The 20,219-nt window shown below is 41.4% G+C and overlaps 1 protein-coding gene across 3 annotated transcripts in view; it reads right to left on the bottom strand.

Moving 5' to 3' along the window:
- Positions 1 to 6,131: 6,131 nt before the first annotated feature.
- The window catches only part of emilin1b (elastin microfibril interfacer 1b), a 28,776-nt gene continuing 14,688 nt past the window's right edge, over positions 6,132 to 20,219 (bottom strand). The window contains exons 2-15 of one of the 3 annotated variants that reach the window (XM_005447759.3): positions 18,121 to 18,246; positions 17,794 to 18,041; positions 16,571 to 16,806; positions 16,268 to 16,441; positions 15,288 to 16,178; positions 14,187 to 14,493; positions 12,850 to 13,074; positions 12,512 to 12,757; positions 11,450 to 11,641; positions 10,889 to 10,909; positions 9,682 to 9,789; positions 9,023 to 9,040; positions 8,743 to 8,877; positions 6,132 to 8,360 (exon numbers count right to left, since the gene is read on the bottom strand). In XM_005447759.3, coding sequence (XP_005447816.1) covers positions 8,038 to 8,360; positions 8,743 to 8,877; positions 9,023 to 9,040; positions 9,682 to 9,789; positions 10,889 to 10,909; positions 11,450 to 11,641; positions 12,512 to 12,757; positions 12,850 to 13,074; positions 14,187 to 14,493; positions 15,288 to 16,178; positions 16,268 to 16,441; positions 16,571 to 16,806; positions 17,794 to 18,041; positions 18,121 to 18,246 — 3,250 coding nt within the window. In that variant the 3' untranslated portion in view covers positions 6,132 to 8,037. Of the gene's footprint in view, positions 8,361 to 8,742; positions 8,878 to 9,022; positions 9,041 to 9,681; positions 9,790 to 10,888; positions 10,910 to 11,449; positions 11,642 to 12,511; positions 12,758 to 12,849; positions 13,075 to 14,159; positions 14,494 to 15,287; positions 16,179 to 16,267; positions 16,442 to 16,570; positions 16,807 to 17,793; positions 18,042 to 18,120; positions 18,247 to 20,219 lie in introns of all 3 variants that reach the window. The other 2 variants (XM_013264232.2, XM_013264255.2) reach the window with 2 other exon arrangements.

Here is a 20,219-nt window from a genome sequence, read left to right on the forward strand (position 1 = left end):
AATTACATATATGTAACTTCACTGGAAAGGTAAGATCTGAAAGCCTAAAAGTGTGCTCTTTTATGCCTTTCCTTACTTTGCGTCATACATATTGTAACCATGGAGGATGCTTAAATAAAACATTTCCAAAGTTTGTGATAGCTTAAGAGTTTCTACTCAAGGCCGTGTGTGGAGAGGGGTTAAATTTTGGTCATCTCAGGCACGCAGCTCTTGCTATGAACACAGAGGCTCCACACTCCTGTTATCCAAGCCTTCATCTTGGCAGAGGCAGCCAATCAGAAGAAAGTTAGTTCAAAGGGAGAGGGGGCACAGAGCTGCTTGTTTCAGACAGAGCATGAAGTGAGGGGGTGCACCCAGACCCAGTGTAACTGAACTCTGAATTATGCAAATCAACTCTGAGCAGAATATGCAGAAAATATGAACATGCACCTGGCAGTTTGTGCCTCTCACGCAAAACGTTCACCCACTCGTCGATGGAAGAGATGGTGAGAGGGCGTAACAGCCACTCTCCAAACCAACAGGAACAACCTGGTGCATTTATGACTTATTGTTAGGTAGTTATAATACACAGTCATACATGGGCAATGCTTCTACTAGTTATAGTCTGAGAGACACAGAATGATGACTGTTTAATCATTGCAGATATTGTCCTTAACCTTGTATTGTACATGTACATGTATGTATTAAAATTGTGCTTATCAAAATGCACCTCGTTCAACTCACAGTTGTCTTTTCCTCCTTCTTTTTCTTATGGTTAAGTTTTACAACAACACCAAGACATTCCATAATAATGGTGCAGTTTATCTGTATGTTGCTTTTCACATGCAGTGGTAGAGAGTGCTTTCCACAAAAGGCCTGGTAGAAGAATTCAGCACAGTAAAATTAAATGCAAATCACAGCATACAGGAAACAAATCAGGCAACTTCATTTCAATATAGCCAGATTTGCAATGTGTTTTTACGTTCATGATTTTGCTTTGACAAATGTTTTTACTGGCTAAACATAGTTTTTAAATCTGTGTTTACTGCGTTTGGTGAGTGAGAAACCCATAGGCTATAAATTCTGCACACCAAAGGGCTAACTCTGATTCCTGCTTCTGGCAAAACTCTGATTTACAATTATTTACATTAATGCCGGCAAAACACGGCTCCAAATATTATGCATTTAACGACACACCACTGTTAGTATCTTTTTATATTTTTCTTACAGTAGCTCAAAAGTGATTTATTCTTTCAGTTTAAAAAAACTTGTTTGTTTGTTTTTTAGCTGAAACAACAAAGTGAAATGTGATTTTTTTTTAATTAATTAATTAATTTTTTTAGGATTCTTCATGCTGCTGCTGTTGTTTAGCTGTAGAACAAATTTAGAATAATCCGATGTCTTCCTGACTGCAGTGGTGTGATGGATAAGAGTTTTCTAAGAATGGAGACCCCTAATTCTGCCCAAATCACCAAAATACAGTCACAGAAGTGCAGCCTGAACTGTGCAGGAAGCTCCATTCTGCCTCGCTGCTGCTTGCAGATGGTTATCGTTGTGTCTCTCAGTCCTTTAATGTAAAAATGCCAGATATTAGGACAGATATTTTTGATTCTGTTATTTGTCTGTGCTGTTGCACACAGACTCCAGAGCTCACTGGTTTCTGGGCGGATAACAGCTCTGGGCCTAGAAGTCATCTCGAGGAGTCTCGTTGTCTGCTGCAACCTTCATCGTTTCTTTGTTATTCTTCAGGAGAACTCTGACAGAACATCTGGAAACATCTGTCTGCAGTAGAAGTCTACCCATAAGATGTTGCTGAGTTTTGTTCTGTGCTGGGAACAAAACTGCAGAAGAATACCACTCAAAGCACTTTTGACAACAACACAATGTACTGTGTTACTTCTTGCCATTGCTATGACTACTGCTATTTCTGTAAATATCATCTGCAATTTTTAACTGAAGCTTTCATTACCCAGGGGCAGCGTTTTACCAGTGCCGAAATAGTTTCCAAAGTGCACTGCTGTTGTTTTGATATTTTTTTAGCCCTTTCCCATATTTCCTCAGGAAGCTGTGCCATTTACTTGGTTGTAAATAAAAATGTGATTTTAATGACTTGCCTTAAAGGCTGATTCATCTTGTGGTACAAATTACAGAATGACATGACCCCAGCTCAACTTCACTGGAAGTTTCTTCAGCACAAAACACAGATGGGTAGTCACAAATGGTTAATAACATCCCTTTTCTTTGAAGGTAACAATGTGATTATGATATGTTTGACTCTTTAGCATATTGACTGCAAACATTTGTGGTAATTTCTCTGCAAAAACCAAGAATCAGGGCTATAACCTGTTCCAGTACCAATGGAAATAATCCAAAAATCGAAGAGGTATAATGTTTAGTCGGTAACAATTGTATTAATTTTTATATCTTACCCAAAAAATAGGGTTGCACACTAGAAACCTTCATATAGAAAAAATATAACATGGTAATTGTATGCTAATTAAATGGTTATTACTTCTGCAACACACTGTCTGTGTAGTTCTCAGTAATCCAGGTCGTGGTAGCCTTGAGATGTTAAAAAAGAGGTTAGCTGGACTTCTCTAGGTTCTGGTCAACACTGAAGCTGACACACCGTTTAAGGAGGGAGGAACCGTTTTTGAAAGTGTTTGAAGTAAATTCCCAACTGGGCCTTCATCAAATCAGTGAGGATTCTCAGGAAACAAGGTCAGACACCAACCAAGGAGAAACCGAATGACAAACAGAACAACACTGTCAAAAAAAGTTTTTCAGAGAAAGTTGAATTTTGTTGAATCCCAGAGGACTTCCGACCAAGCCTCAGTGTGTGCTCTACAGTGCAGCAAAGAGTCCTCGGATCTCTACACAGGAAAAACAAAAGGCACAAAATAGAAGAAAAACTTCAACAGGAAAAGACTCAGCTGTACATCTGCATCAGAAGGTCAAAGGTCACTCTTTTAAGGATGCCAGTGTTTACATTTTGGACCGAGAAGACAGATGGTTTGAAAGATGAGTAAAGGAGGCCATCTATACCTAATGTGAACGATCACCATTGAACAGAGCGGGTGACTTAAGACACCAGCTATCAGCCAGTCCGGCAATCCGTTCCCAGGAACTTCGCCCCCCACTCACACCTTAGCTCAGGTGAACTCAACAGGTCACGGGGTGAGGTCAGGTGTCAGAGGTTTCACCTTTAATCCAAGTGATAGTAATGACCCACGTCCTTTTTCACACCTAAACTCATGTGATGACCCACACATCTAATCTAATTTAATTAATCTGATCTGATCTAATCTGATCTAATCTAATCTAATCTAATCTGATCTAATCTAATCTAATCTAATCTAATCTAATCTAATCTAATCTGATCTAATCTAATCTAATCTAATCTAATCTAATCTAATATATCTAACAATATTTTTGGATATGAAGGTAATTCTTTAAATTCCTTTGATAGGTTTAGCTCGTAAGGTTTGTCACCATTTTAAAACAAAGGAACTTACAGTAAAGCATGTTTTTGTGTATTTTAACATATATTACTACTGTTTTTAATATCTTACTACACTGGTCACTTCATTATGTTTCTTTACATTATTGGAGGACCTGAACTCATTTTTATTCCAACCACAGAGTGAGACATTTCAGTCTCACAGACATCTTCATGTCACTGAGTTTACGGTCGGAGCAGCATACCAATGAATTACCAACCTGTGAGAATTAAAAACAGACACTGTAAAGATGCTGATCTGTGTATTTGGTACTCATGTGTTAGATTTGGATTCAATGCTGCATTTCTTCTAATGACAGTGCAGAAGCCAAACCTGCTGGGTTTTCAGAATTTGACAAAAATGTAATAGTTTTTTTTAATGACAGAAGAAATGATTCATCAGTAGACGAGTGTGACAAATACCCACCAGAGAAGGACATTTCTAAATCCACTGAGTGAAAAAAGACTGATGTGAAGAAGGTGGGAACCAGCGTATGGTGATGGAAATATCTGCTGTCAGTCTGTCAGTTCCTCTGTGGGCTGTGGAGATGAACAGGTCACCGCTGTGAGTCGCATCATATTCAGAGACCAATGACGCTCAGATGAAGCTGTTCAACAAAGTGTTATTGATCTGCCGAGGGGTCAAAGATTCAAGGACAGGTGAAACATCTGATCGTGTGTGCTATCCACACAGACTGTATATAAATAATGGGCACATCCTCCAAGTGAAAAGTGAAGCTGCTGCAAAACCTGCATTCTTTCTAATGTGCAGCAGGGGGCGACTCCATGTACATCCATTTTCAGATGTACATGCCTAAAATTAGTTTTATCCAATACGTCTGATGATGCTGTATATTTCTGGATTAGAAAGAGGGAGCATATTCCCCCTTGTACTGGCTCCATTGTTCACTGGCTCCCTGTTAAATCCAGAGTCAAATTTTAAATCCTTCCCATCACATAATCAGGCCTCATCTTATCTTAAAGACCTCATCATACTGAATCACCCTATTAGAGCTCTTCGCTCTCAGACTGCGGGCTTACTTGTGGTTCCTAGAGTATTTGAAAGGAGAATGGGAGGCAGAGCCTTCAGCTTTTAGACCTCTCTTCTGTGGAACCAGCTCCCAGTTTGGGAGACAAACACTATCTCTACTTTTAAGATTAGTCTTTAAACTTTTCCTTTTGATAAAGCATATAGTTAGGGCTGGATCAGGTGACCCTGAATCCTCCCTTAGTTTTGCTGCAATAGTTCTAAGCTACTGTACCCATGATGCATTGAGTATTTCTTCTTCACTCATCTTTTTCAGTCACTATGTATACACCACTCTGCATTTAATAATTAGTTATAATAATTAGTTGTCTTTCTTTCACAGAGTTTATAACTCTGAGAATAACCAAAACTTACACAATGAACTTCATGTTTTATTCAGTTTGATCTGAAACAATAAAACCACCAGGAAAGTGTTTAGCCAGGAGCTGTTCTCCCATAGACTGATACTGGAAGTCTTTTTACAACCCTGGTATCAGCCTCTGATGGCCTTTAAAACAAACACAGGTTTAAGACACTTCCATGTGGCCTTCACAGTTAGGAGCTGGAAAATACACCTATCTTTTATACTTTAAATGACTACAACCCATGACTCAGCCCCACTGCTGAACTGTTCCTTCTTCACCAGTGGTTTACTGGATCCAGTGACACATAGATGTCCTTCTCAGGAACCGGGCCTAAGAAACTTACGTCACCCTACACAACCAAAGGTGAACACATTCAGGGCTATGCACATACTCACAGAGCTGGGATTACCTCCGCTAACAGCTACTGTTTTGAGGAGGAGGTTCTCTACAGCAGGGGTCTCAGACTTAAACGAGCAGTAGGCCACGGCCACTTTCGTCTTAAAGTAGTACAAAAAAACCAAACAAATGAGAAAACACCCACAAATATTTCAGAAAATGTAGTGTTTTTGTTTAAATTTCAAATATTGTATAACCTGACAAAACTGCAAACGTGAACGCAATTTTTTTTCTCATCCTTAACTGAAGCGTTTCATTGAACTACCAGACACATTTCTGCTGTAATTTTGTTTGTATTTAACAAAATAAAAATGCAGACATAACTGTACACAGGTACAGAGGGGTGACGTGGGCTACAAGTGGCCCCCGGGTCACAAGTTTGAGAGCCATGCTCTACAGTCATTCTTCCTGGATGGGCATGTTTTACCAGTGCATCTGCCCATTTACGTTTTAGCAATCTTAAAAGCTTTATCAGAAATTAAGCATTGCTCACTGACCAACTGTTCAACCAAAGGTAACATAAACAAGCTTATTATATATACGTTCCTCATAGCATTCTTCTATATATCAGTCATGTTTGCATAAGCAAACGATAAGAGACCAAAAAGAGACCAAAAAATATGTTATCCAAATGTAAACAATGATCTCAGCGCTGTAATAAATGTCTGGTTCTTCCACTGCCACAAATACAAAGTACAGAACCAAATGTGGATTATACTTGTAATAAAATGGCGCTCCAATGAATTTATTTCCTTCTGTGTGTCGGAGAAAAAAAGATTGTGCATCTTTAAGACTTTACTTTGTTTCTGGGTTTTAAATCAAACAATATCTGTTGTTTACTGAAATAACATTTAGACTGCGGGACTCGTTAATAGTAATTCTTTATTTTTACAAGTGGTGTTACTCTCTTTACTTAAGTACAGTACAATGTGGTATTATTACTTAGTAAAGGTTCAAAATATTTCTTCCACCACTGTGCTTTTATGGTATTTCTTGACAGTAAGAAAATACGGAGTATTTCCATCCTTTAACGTTTGTCCATAAATGTGAAATTCTGTGATAAATATTTGTTAGAACATAAAAATGACAATAAAAACAAGAAAAAGTGCTGTTTAATATAAAAACATTCACAATGTGAACTCATCTCAGTTAAAAAGAAAATCCACACAGATTGAAAATAGATAGACATTCTGCTGAAAGCATCAGAGCAAAAAAGCTTTCTTTGGTTTTCTTTCATCGTATGTAAAGTCACAAAGTCTCATGTTGCCAAGACAACCACTGACCTGTGAGGGTAGGGCATGGGGGTGGCGATGGGATATATCCCACCATCAGTAATAACAGATATCCAAAGATTCACCAGTCACAAGTTCAATAACAGGCACAGCTGTACAGAAAAGTCTGAGCAGTTTGTTTCTCGTTTTTCTGTAATTAAGCAAAAACGGTGCGCCGCTCGTGGAGGATCTGAAAATGAATTAACGAACTTCCTGAAACAATATAAAGCAACATTTCTGCCTAAAAGGTGGCTGACAAGTGTCAAGTTTTGCTTTAGCTGTATGCTTAATATATAGGTGGACATTAACCAAACCTTAAGCCTAACTCTATCACCTGGTGGATGTTAAAAGGCTTATTTTCAATCTTTGTTTTGTTCCTTTTAAGCACTAAATCTACTTGGTTGCGGCAATGAAAAACATATTTCAAAGAGAGTGCTAGAAAAATTTCCGTTTTCTAATTTCTATTTTCGCCCATCTTAAGGTAACGGCACGTGTCCTTTCATTTTCTGGGGGACGAAATTTCCACTTAAAAATAATGAAGATCACGAAAAAGAATCAACAGCACATCTGCTCAACAGAAAAGACGACGGAAACCCCCATCAGGGGGCAGGAGTGAAGGCTCATAAATCACTATTCAGCACTAAACATCATCCTTGTGGAAAACCTGACCCACCACCTGATTACATCTGTCAGCATCTAATGCCTGCAGAGCAACATCTGGATAAGACGGAGCGGTTGTGGCAGGGGGAGCGGACTGAGTGGTGGGTATGAGTAACAGTGCATTAACATTTAAAGTCATGCTCATTTGCCCAGAAGGGGGCTTAAATTTGATAAACATCCACTTTATCTCAACATCTACCGCTCTAATGATCATTAACTGATATCTTTAATAGCATTTTTGTGACTTCACAAACTTTCTGTAGCACCACCCTCAGTACAAACTTTATGTGGCAGCCAATCATCTATAAATCATCAGAATGTTTGTTCACATTATTGATGTAATGAGCTCTGCGGCCTATAGAGGGCACTAACAGCACGTTACATGGTTAAAACTGGAACTCTTCACCACATGCGTCGGTGTGTTTCCAGAGGCTTTCTAGTAGGAGGAAGCAGGTCTGGCAGGCATCAGCTTATCCTGGTTTACAGGGACGTCGGTTCTCACAGTGCTGCTCTGAGGTCAGACCATGTGACTACATCAGATCAGCTGACTGGGTTTATAGTAAATCCACTCTGGCATCCACATAAGAGGCGACGTAAAGCCTCCTCTGAAGAAAAAGTTTTCTGTGCAGTCTGTGTGATCTGTTAAAAACACGTTATACTGATGCTGAAATCAACCAAGAAGCTTCATCGAAAACACTCTGCCATCAGTTCTCGATCACTCCCAAATTAGGAAGTGACATCATACTTTATGGACCCGTCTCCTGTGGGTTTGTCATGAATCTTAAACAGCGCTGTTCAGGTCCTCAGGCCTTTTTGTTCACCATAAATCGATATAAATGCTCACTTGTCTTCATACAGCAGCATGCCGTTGAAGATGGTGAGCGGCTCCACAGAGTGAGCCAGTTTGCCCATCACCAGGTCGATGCACACCGTGTCCTGAGTCTGCAGAGGCAGAATGATGCTAAAGACGGCCAGAGAGCCTGGGTTGACTTTAGCCTCAGCCACGGGGTTGTTCTCCAGGCCCTCAGGCTGATAGCCTCCAGAGTCCACGCGGGCCATGCCGTAGTTCGACTTTGACAGGACTGCCTCGATCTTTTCGTTCCTATGACCTGTCAGGACGGCGCTGAAGTAGTAATTTCCATCTATAGGTGCAGTGAAGATACCTGCAGGGAACCGGTTCACAGTATATTAAAGCAGAGATTAACCAGGAAATGTATGCATTAGTTTAATATCTAACAACGTTTTTTACATTCATAAAGCTGCAGATGACTTCAGTTCTGATCAAAACTAGGAAAGGTTACATTTTTCAAAACTGTTTCTAAACTGGAGTTCAGTGATCATCAAACAACATCCTAATTTTTGACCTTTAAATATATCACTTTACCTCAGTTATTACAAACAGGAAGCAAACATGGACATATAATAACATCAAAGTAATTTACAGGTTAATTATCCACATCAACACAATGCCAGGAGAAGATTAGAGTCCGAACTCTTAACCCTGTGATTAGTGGACAGCCTGCTGATGCGAGCCTCTGTTCTCACCTGTTCTCGGGTTGTAGAAATTTCCTTCATTGACAAAAACCTTGTCAAAGACGATGGTTCCTGCTCTGTCCATGGGGGCAGTTAAAGCAGCAGAGAACGACAATTTGGGGATTTGAGAATCAGCGCCAGGAAGACCTGAGAAGATACAAAGACACAGTGAGACACACACACAGCTGTGCAGAGAGAAACAAACAAACAGACAAAAGCCAGATCACAGTGAAAATACTGCACACAACTGCTCTTCTACCTCAGCCGGTTTTTCTCTTAATTAAAGACGTACCTGTTTCCCCTTTGGGACCTGCAAGAAACCAGAGGACATGTTTAGTGGAATAATAAAAAGGCGCAACAATAAAACCCAAAACAACCAGATAACAGTGTGTTTAACTTCAAATAGAAGTGAGAAAGGAAATAAACAACAGAAACATGCCGGCTGTTTGCTTTGCTGAAGCTGAACATTCATCAGCCTCCAGTGATGCCGCTGACTTTTCCAGAATTTTCAGGTTACAGTAAAAAAACATGTTACGTCCAAAATGCTGACTTTAACTAATTTTATTACATGTAAATTGTCCGCGTAATTTTGATGCATAAGAACTTGATGGTAAATTGGAATTTACTTGACTGGTGTCCTTTCAGTTTATACCAAATCCATTTTTCCTCATGACAACTTGTTTGTATAAATAAACATTTGATATCCTTTTATTATTTTATATATTTCAGTTGCTTTTTGCTCAGAATTACTGCTTACTGTTAACTAAGGGTGAAAATCATTGTTTTTGAGTGTAGTGATATTTTAGCCTGTACTTTTAATGTGATAAAACAAACAGGAATTAGTGAAAGAAATTCTGATTTTAGTATGATAGCTGTCTTAGTAATAGCTTTACTCACAACTTTTATTCTTCCTGTATCACACACTCTATAAATGTAAAATATCCATCTCACCAGGCGGGCCAATTTCTCCTTGTGGTCCTGGAAATCCAGGGGGCCCTGGGAGGCCAGGCAGCCCATTGAAGCCTCGTTCTCCGGGGGGTCCTTGAGGTCCTGGTGGGCCTGTCCAATGACACAAACCATCAGCTTTATTGTACCATTTTAGTCATCCTGAAATCTTCTGGACTTGACTGTATATGAAGGCAACAGACTTTAAAATGTTCGAAAGCTTCATTATATTCACCCAGTAATTCAAGCGCAATCATTTGTTACTGTTCATAAAGTTCAACGGAGAAGGGGAAGCTGAAGGGTTTAGTTTCAAAACAGTTTTTTACAGCTCACCTGGATCTATGGCATTAATATTTAATGACACGGAACAACAGACGACACACTGAAGACACAATCTGCAGGTTTAGTTCAAGCTGTTGTTTGCTGGCTGCTGATGCATCATCAAACAGATCCACAGTGAAATAAAATAAATGTTACGAGTTACAAAGTGCAATCATAAAGTTCTACAGCTCTGTCTATAAAAGTAAAAATAAAAACCTTGCAGCCTCTTCTAACCTAGTAATCTCTCCTTCAAGGTCCTCTCCTTGAGCAGCGGTGCACCGCCACCAACACGACTGCTGTTTTTAGATTTCACAGCAATCCTTCAACCTGAATTTTATTTGGGGAAAAGAGGATGAAGTCATAGGCGAATAGGGTAGGTGGTGGGCAAAACTCACTTTACCTCCTGCCTTCTTGGGTACTACACAAAGTCAACTCAGAACATTACAGATGAACTCTGCTTTGGAGGTTTCACTCTGGGGGATAAATTCATGCTGCACAAATCCACGAATGTCAAGAAAGAAGCCAAAAAACCAAGAGCACAGTCCTGGTGGATCTCCTCGTTAATATAAAGACAACAAGTGTGCTCTCTAAACGCGTTCAATGTGAAATTGCACCACGAATGAGGTCAAAATGAGACTTCAGGGTAAAAATGTAAAAATTGAAGCTGAGCAGGAAGTGGTCGAGAGGTGCAGAAGGAGGTGACCTTTGAAGGAAAAGATGCCACATTTAAGTTGCGTTTTTTTTTTCATACATGGAGCTGTGGATACTATTATTATTAACAGAGAACAACAAACAACATGTACATCTGACAGACTCTGGAGTTTCCTCTAGATCTGATGACATCACAAACTTTGCAGTTAGTGAGTTAATCAAAACAGCAATGCATTCAAACCTCTGCTGAGCAGTGCCGGGCCTAGAAAACAAAATAATGCACCATGAACACACTTTCTCACAGTTTTGGCTTACGTGCGTTGTTTTTTTTCTGAATCATTATTGTGAAACCCTTCAGTTTATTCTGAGTAGTACTTGATTCATCCTGCAGAGGGCAGAAAGTTACTGAAAACCTTTACTGTACTTCAGGAAATTCATCAAATATCTCTGACAAATATCTTTGCGCTTCATATTAATAACATAACTGAGCAGCTCATCCTGTACGTTTACTTTCACATGTGGTAAACTGTAGTAAACACAGAGAAGCTTCACCTTTCATCAGTCTATCTATAGCAGATATCCTTGTGAGGGTTTCAGCACATCAGCATGTTAATAAATATCTAAGTCTGTCTGAGAGCACTGTTGTAATGATTGGTGGTCCCCAAGACAAAGTCAATACATCAAGCCAATAAAAACCCTGCAACCCTCTTTTCATGTTATTCAGATCAGAGAGGAGCTGTGCTGAGAAATCACACTGTAGCTGAGAAAACCCCAAACAGAATCAGAGGAAGGAGCAGCTCACCCGTCAGGTCATGCTCTGACAAACTCTGCAGGTCTCTGGAGACCTGGTTCAAGCTCGAGTTCAGGTTCTTCACTCTGCTGTGGATGTCGTCCTGGCCGTTCTGGATAAAGTCCAGCAGACCTCCATGACGGATAACGGTGTCATTCAGACCAGAAACACACGTCCACAAACTCGAAACATGTTTGTTCAGTCCTAAACACGGAAAACATCAAAACACCAAAATCAGCACGCGGAACATTTGTTCTTCTTTCTCGTGTAACATGACACACTGGGTACGCGGCAGTACCCTCAACTTTTTCCTCACATCATCCCGTTGAAGACATCAGGGCAGAAAAAACACAGTGAAAGATGTTTCCAGAGAAATGAGAAGCTCACTTTCTCTGAATTCCAGCTGAAGAACTCACTTTCTGACCACAGCAACACAGCTGGAGCACAGCTGCATCAGCTGTCGGTCCGCAGCACGACTGGAGTTTTTATTTGCACATACTGGGCACTGTAGTGTCCCAGTAAGGACACACTGCCAGCACGGTGTAAATATATCCTGCAACATGTAAGTACATAGAGTGTACAGAAAGATGGACCTAACTGTTACATCACTCTGGTTTATGATGGTTAGCAAAGAGTAGTTACTTTAATTAGCGGAAGTGATAACTAGCAGACAGGTAAACATTCTAGCTGACCACCTGCAACTCAAAGTAGTATCTATACCAGGGAAAGATGAAATAAACATCCTTTCTAAGAGATGCACGGGTTAGAAAAAAAACAAGATAATCTCCTCTTCCTGAATTATTGTCCTGCTTATTCACAACACAAGTCTACATGTGAAAACAATTTCTCATGAACGATGAAACTGTTTTTATTTTTCCTTGACTGATTTCTTTTTTTACCCGATTTAAATATGTTCTGCATGTTGAATCATCTGAACCTCAGTGAGGCACGGAGACACCGGCACACGTGTTTGTTACCAGCTCAAATACAAATTCACATGTCCAAGATGAGAACACATTATAGGCTTTTTAAAGGAAGAGTAAACATAGACATGACCATCAAAATGAACCATACCTTCCTTGATTTTGAGGATGGAGTCAGAGACCCCATCCAACCGTCCGCAAACTCCCTCCAGCTTTGACAGCCTCTTCTCAAGACCGTCTCCGGACCTCTTACAGTCTCCCATCTCAAGCACTGTACTCTCAAATCGCCGAATGTCCCTTTCCATCTTATCCAGACGATCCCGGTTGTCTTGCATGTGCTCTGTGAGCTCCTGCTGGACTTTGTCTATCTCAGAGATGATCTTATCCTTAGTATTTCCTGTCAGGATTTTGGGGGGGAAAGGGTGAACACTAGCACATTAATGAGAACACATTAATGCAAAGCTATGTTTGTTCCCGAGCTCGGCTCACCGAGGTCCGTGATGACGCTGTCGTGTTTCTGCACCGTGTGCTCCAAACCCTTCAGGGTGTCGTTGATGGAGCTGAAGGTGAGGATGACATTAGACAGTTCGCCCTGCAGCGTTTTCAGGTGGTTATTGTTGATGCCTTCAATCACACTATGGCCGTCTAAAGGCTTTGCAGGATCCAGCTGTCCACTGTTGTCATCTGTGCCACCAGGTCTAGCATGATCAACACCTATTGGGGATTGAATTATGAATTAAGCGTTCAAGTGGTAAAAACTAAAATAAATATTCAATTAAACTTTGCTTTACAGAGCTGAAGTTGCTTTGGATTTTTTACCCTCAAAATATGTTGACGCTTGGAAAAAAGCAGTATCAGAAATGACTGGTCAGGTTAGCATCGATCTTTCCACTCAGGAGCTCACTATCAGCTCATCACAGCAGCTCCACCATCAGAGTGAACCATGCAAATAACATGTCTTCAGAGGCAAAGAAAAGAGGCTTCTAATGCAGGATGACATAGACAGCAGCCCTGGTGGATAACTGCATTTCATCTTTGTAGATTATTCTGATGTAGATGATTCGACATAGCTCAAACACATGTCGGATCATCTCCTCTCTACCGTTCTGAATCCCCTTGATTAATCTTTTATTTAGTTAGCTGTAGTTTTCGCACTGAAACAGCAGTGCTTGGCCACATAATGAAAAGACTCCAGAATATTCCTTCTGCAGTCTCATCTCTGCGGTCGCAGGCTTATGAATACGGGGGTGGAAATCAGTTTTGGATGTGACTGTTTGTGCTGTAGACGGTTTCAAGATGCAGTGCTAAAAATCATAGCGGGGGGATAAATGTTTATATTTTTATATCTCCACCAGGAATAGAAATAATTTAACACAGGGACAGAAATGTAGTGAGGAAAATCCCCCATTCCACCCAGCAAATCCCTGAGTATTACATCAGAAGAAACTTTGAGCAGACATAATAGACTAATACAAGCTGTTACCACTTTACTCCCTTTACTTCATTACTAAGATCTGTTGTAAAATTCATGGACATCCCATTAGAGCTCTGTCTGCCCTGTGTGAAAAACAGACAATTAAAACTGCCCACAGGATTCTCCAAGATCCCTCACATATTTTACATTCTGTGTGTGAGTGGCTCCCATCTGTGTTCAGGATTTAGGACACGGAGAAAGAGAGGCACTTTTGTCCCTACAGCGGTCCAGACTCTGAACTCTGACCCTTTCCTGCCCCAGTATTACATCCCTACCAGTTATACCAGGAGATGAGGTTAAGTTTTTTTTTAAAAAAAGCTCTGACCTGTGGTCATGTCCGGGTTGCTCTTACATTGGTTGGTGCACCTCCTGACATCATCCCTCAGAACACTGACTTCACTCTGCAGGTCTGAGCATATCTGGAAGCAGCTGTCTCCCTCTGAGTCCAGTCTGTTCTGGATTCTGTCGATGTGGTTCTGGATATTTGATAGCGCATTCTGGGAATAATTCTTCATCTTCTGCAGCTCTTCCTCCACCTTCCTGCACAGCTCGCAGTCCTCACCCAGCATCTCCACCACCGTCACGATTCGGTTAAAGTGTTCTCCGTGATCACCGGTCAGGGCTTTGATTTTACCGACGTCATGGGTCAGGTCCAAAACCTGGTTATTGATTTAAATATTAACAATTGAGATCACTGCAACATTCACAAAATCTGAGCTTCTTTGACACAAAAGTCAGTTTATAATCCACACATCACAGTTTTAATTTAAGTGTGTTGATTAATATTACAAACTTTGTAAAATAAGATTATTCAAAAGGTGAAGATAAAAAAAACATCCAACCAAGCAGCAACTTTTAGGAATAAAAAACAACACAAAATAAAATCTCATGTTCCCAAAAAACTGCAGTTCCTCGAAATGGCCACTGGAGGCAATGTTAAAATTCCCAACTTTACAGCAGAAAAAACATGTCTACAGCCTGGTTTGATAAATAGTGTCAGTCTATACAGCTAGCTTACGTCTTCGGAACATCTCTGTGGGGTATTTTTTTAATGAATAACCCCTTTAAAGTTTAAAGTTTATACAGCATTTTGGGTGGGACCGGTTCAACTAGCACAGAAATATTAACAGAGGTGACCGTGAAAGCTAGCTGTCTGCCAAACTCCATGTCAGCTAATTGAGGTCACTAAACCGACCCTCTCAATCCTGTTAGAACTGTTGGTGCCTTTTGGAGCTTTTAAAATAATATTATTTTGACTTTCTGTTGGACATCAAGAGTCCATGAGTTATTGTGAAAACTGATTTTATTGGGCTTAAGAGTCCAATCTAGTCGATGTGCTATAATATTAAGATTAAGGTGTTTATACAGAGGACGTTTATTTGAACATGTAAGGAATTCTTAATTTGTCCTGTAATTATTTGCCGTGTTGTGCTGAGCCAGATGTGTGACTCACCTTGCCATACAGAGAGTCTCCGGACATCGACAGGTCTTTGAGTCGAGTGTTGAAATGTCGAATCTGATCCTCGTTAGCCACCACTCTCCACTCCAGAGATTTCTTGGTTGAATTGTCTCTTTCTCCTCCCGTTCCCGGTAATCCTCCCCCGGTACCTCCCCAGCGTCCTCCTCCCCCTGTACTTCCTCCTCCTCCTCCTCCACCGGCTCCCCACGTCCCACCTCCATATCCCCCGTCACCTCCTCCTCCTTGTTCAGACGCTACACAGCCACACTTCTCCAGCCTCCAGTTCATTTGGGAGGTGGTGTTTTCTAGTTTCGACAGCCGCTTGTCATGATCACTTATGCTGGCCTTGACCCGCTCCACGTCCAGCTCCACGTCTGCGATCCTGTCAGCCTGGTCATCAAACCGCTCCAGGAACACGGACCTCAGCTCGTCCAGTTCTCTGTGGAAGTAGTCTTTCACGTCGTTCTCCAGGTATGAGCAGCTCTCTTCAGTTTTCTGCATAGTGCTGTTGACCCGTCGCTCCAGATCCTTCAGTCGGTTGTTCAGGCGTTCCTCTGTTACCACGGCATCCCTACCATGCCCGCCGGTTTCAGACCCAGTGTTTTCGCTGCTACTGGTGCCACCTTGTCCGCTGAGCTCCCTGTCCATGCGGTTCTGCAGAATATCAAAGTTCTCAGAGGCCGTGCTGATCTTGCGTTCAGCATCAGTTACGCGGTCTTGGAGGTCACTGATGATGTCGCAACATCCCTGCGAACGCACTACCTCCTGCCGCAGCCCGTCCAGGCTCTGCCGATACTGGGCGTCCATGGCGTTCATCTGCTTCTCCAGAGCTCGAATCCTCTCACGGTCCTGCTGCTGCTGTTTGCGCAGATCCTCCACGCCGGCCTGAAAACATCCAGCAGTGAATTTAATCTTACTGAAAGACACCGGTTAGAAAGATTTTGGAATATCGGCTTATTAAAGTTGTCTGATACCTGGCAGGAGGAGCAGGACAGCGACACTCTCCTCTCCAGCTCGCTCAGGATCTCCTCCTTCAGTGAGTTCAGCCGTCCTTCACTTAACGATCCTCCAGACACACCTCCCTCCAGCTCATTACCTTTCCCGTTCACCAGGTGGTTGTTGATGCTGACCAGGGTTTTATCGTGAGCCTGTTGAAGGTGATACAGTTTCTGATTAAAACACCAGCCGAAAAAACAAACAGCATAAAATATCTTTCCCTGTTTCAGCTTCTTTACTCAGTCCACATAACCTCCCAGTAAAGCTGAAAACCAGCTCACCTGTGTGCGGTTGTCCAGCTGGTCCAGTTTGGTCTGAATGCTGTGAATCGTCTCTTTAATCTCGGGCTGAGCAGCATCCGCAGGGTTTCTTCCTCCTGAGCTTCCTCCACCAAGTCCATTCCTGCCGCCCTCCTCCTGTAAGCGCTCATTCATGGTGCTCATGGTGGACTGAAGGTCCTGGAGATTTTTTGTAAGACTGCGGATCTTCTCCTCCAGCTGTCTCATCTTCTCGTTGTCTGCTCGTTAAGGAAAGAAACGAAGCAGCGGTTACAGAAACTCTCACAGTGACACGTGAAAGAGGCGGAGCTTAACCTCAGACATGATGGTGGGAGAGAATTTCTAAATCCATAGAGAGCTCTCACTAGACTCGCTCACAAGAATCCATTTTTATTATTCTTTAGAATAGACAGAATCCTGTCACAGCACCAAGAGACACTTTCAGTCATTCACAGTTTTTATTTCACACATTAAACAAACAGCTGCTAAGAATTTCCAGCAGTAGCTACCTGACAGCAGTCACCACTGTCACACACAACCAGCTGCTTCTTTTACACAAATGCAAGCTTTGGTTTAGTTTCACACTTCTCACTTCTCTTGGAAATAGATGCTTCTGCATGAATATATCACATCATAAGTCTTTAATTGACTAATTAATGCATTCACAGAATGATGGTGTTTCACTGGCAAAGCTAGTGTCCCTGTTTAAAAAACAAAGGAGACGTGTGATCAGCACTATGTTACTGAGAACCGTGTTCCATTTTCTCCTTTTTGCGAGCAGCTTTTAGCCGTTTGGTTGAATAGTGATTGATTTAGGAGGTGAACTGGCTCTCACCAGAAGAAGTGAGCAAAGGCTGCAGATTAGTTTTGATCTACTAATATCGGATGCTGCTGTTTGCTGCAGTTTGCAAAGAGAGAAAATAAAGAACGATTCAGTGCATGATTGAGTTCCTGCTTCAGCTCTGGTTTTTATTGAGTCCATCTGGGTCTGGTGTCGAATGTTAAGCCGTGTGAGATCCTAAGAACAGGAAGAATCTCACTGGGAATTCTCATAAAAGGAATCACCGCCGGTTTTTAAAGTGTCTACATTCAATCCCATCTCATGGTGCGGCAGATGGACTGAGGATGTGCGTCTTTGTCTTCATGCACTCCGGCCACAGCTTTTCTTTAAACTGCCGAACTTCATGTTCTCACATGAATAAAAAACAAAATGAAAATCCACTTACCCGCGTTTCCTCCAGACTGTCCGGATCCAGAACTGCCTCCCCCATAACTATGCCCTCCTCCACCTTGTCCACTGGTCGTCCCCCCTCCCTGTCCGGGCTGAGGTCTGGTGGTGGATATCTGGGTCCCTACTCCACCAGCTGGACCAATGTTGCAGTCTGCTCCACTGTAACCATGGCAACACTTCCAGTCCATCTCTGTCACCATTTTGTAGGCAACTTTGTAGCGCGGCCTCATGTAGGTCCGATAACTGCAGAGAACCAGGATGAGCACAAACTGATGACTCTGATTCACACAATATGTGTGTGTGTGTGTGTGTGTATACTCACACCACCACCCGGCTGCACTGTCCGCTCCCCCAGCTGCAGGGATGATAATCAGGCTTCACGTAGGTTTCAACTCCATCCTCAACCACACAACTCACCGTCTTTGTGACCACAAACGCACACCAGTTCCTGTTAGACGCACAAATGTAACAGCAGAGTCACAAAATGAGATAATCCCAACTTTAACACAGTCATCATAATTATGTGTTTGGTTTGAAACTTGTAACATATATGATCATCAACCCAAATCTCAGTAATATAAAACCTATACAAAAAAATAATCAGTACAATTCAGTTCAAAATCTTTTTTTAAAATGGTGCTAGTTCATCTCAACGGGCTTTACAGGGAGGGAACCCCCAAAATCTGACAGTCCTCTATTATATACACCCCTGCCCACTTAGCAACAGTAGGGAGAAGAACTATCAGGGAGAGATGTCGAGTAGAACCAGGCTCACAACCTGCTGGGGGGGTGGGAACGATAAGAGAACAAAGAGCAGTGCAGAGAGATCACAAACAACAATCAGGACAGAGTACAAAACACAGGAGTGAGAAGACAAAAGTCAGTGACATGCAGTAGTGGATGTAACAGATGATTAGAGGTGGAGAAAAGCTCAGTGAATCATGATAAGTCCCTCAGCAGCCTGAGCCTATGGCAGGATAAGGGAGGGTTCAGTATCACCCGATCCAGTCCTGACTATAAGCTTTATCAAAAAGATCTTAAAGCAGAGAAGTTTCCTGAACCCAAACTGGGAGCTGGTTCCACAGGAGAGGAGCCTGATCTCTGTTTTAATTATGGAAACTCTAGAAACCAAAACTCTGAGAGTGAAGTGCTATGACATCCTCAAGACCTCACAGCACATAACACAGTTTTACACTTTCATACATAAATGCTATGTTTAACAGTAAACCCACAAGCAGTATCTTAATAGAGCTTTATAAAGGAGGTACTACACATAATATTAAACCCATGATTTGGGCAACCGTTAATGAAAGCCAAATCTTACTGGCAACATGAGCGATGCAACATCAAAAGCATAAAAATAACCTGCACTCCCTTGAAATACCGTTATCATAAAATAAAATAAAGGGAAACGTTCCTAAATGTCATGGTTTACAGGCATATAACAAAAAGTGAGCCTTTAATTCAGACTGAACACAAAGTAACAAAGTCCAAAATTTGAAACCATCAAAAATCCCCAAACCAACAACAGCAGATATGCTGACGAGCAGAAGAGAGGACTGTGTAAAAGCCGAGGGCTGATTAGACGACTGGAGACCGGAGGCACAGCTCAACACAGCGTCAGAAAAATCCGACAGAGCAAGGAAGCAAAACCAACACAGGAAACAGACGATAACTAACCTTTAAAGTTAAACTGGGATCCAAAAGTCACACACTATACATGGAAATGAGAAGATTCACATAAAACATGAAAACAGAGACAAAAGAACACTGGAGGACAAAGACACAGAAAGATAAGACAACGAGAGAGGAACAGATAGGGAAGACTGAAGACACAAACCAGAAGTGAGGCAATCTAAGCTGGTAGCCAAAACTCCACAGAAACTCAAATGACACAACAAGAACTAAAGCTCAAAATTATTAGAATGATAATGAAACAAAACGGGAATCACAAACTCTATAAGACTATAAAAACTACAATTTAATGCTGGAGGGGTTGTGAATCCAAACAGAAACCAAAACCAGCACGACATCAATGGAACGAGAAGATAATCGGTTTTTGGCTTCTTTAAGTTAAACTTAAAATGTTAGTTTGAGTAATAGGTGAATATTTTCTTGACTAAGTTCTTTCAGCTAACAAACTAAAATATCTCTTAATAATATTTCTATATATTTCTGCAATATTTCTTACAGATAGTGTTGGATAAGACGCAGGTGATGATCGGATAAGTTGTGATGCTATTTGATGTTTTTGACTAGATAAACTAATTAAATTGTGTGCATTCCCCACAAAAGCATAAAAGTATTTTCATATATTTTATACCCAAGCATATGATAAAAGAATAGTTTCTCTTTCAGCTGTGTACACTTGCCACTCTCTCACACACACACACACACACACACTGGTTTATATCAAGCAGG

Source organism: Oreochromis niloticus, linkage group LG1, assembly GCF_001858045.2.
Source record: "Oreochromis niloticus isolate F11D_XX linkage group LG1, O_niloticus_UMD_NMBU, whole genome shotgun sequence".
NCBI classification, from domain to species: domain Eukaryota; kingdom Metazoa; phylum Chordata; class Actinopteri; order Cichliformes; family Cichlidae; genus Oreochromis; species Oreochromis niloticus.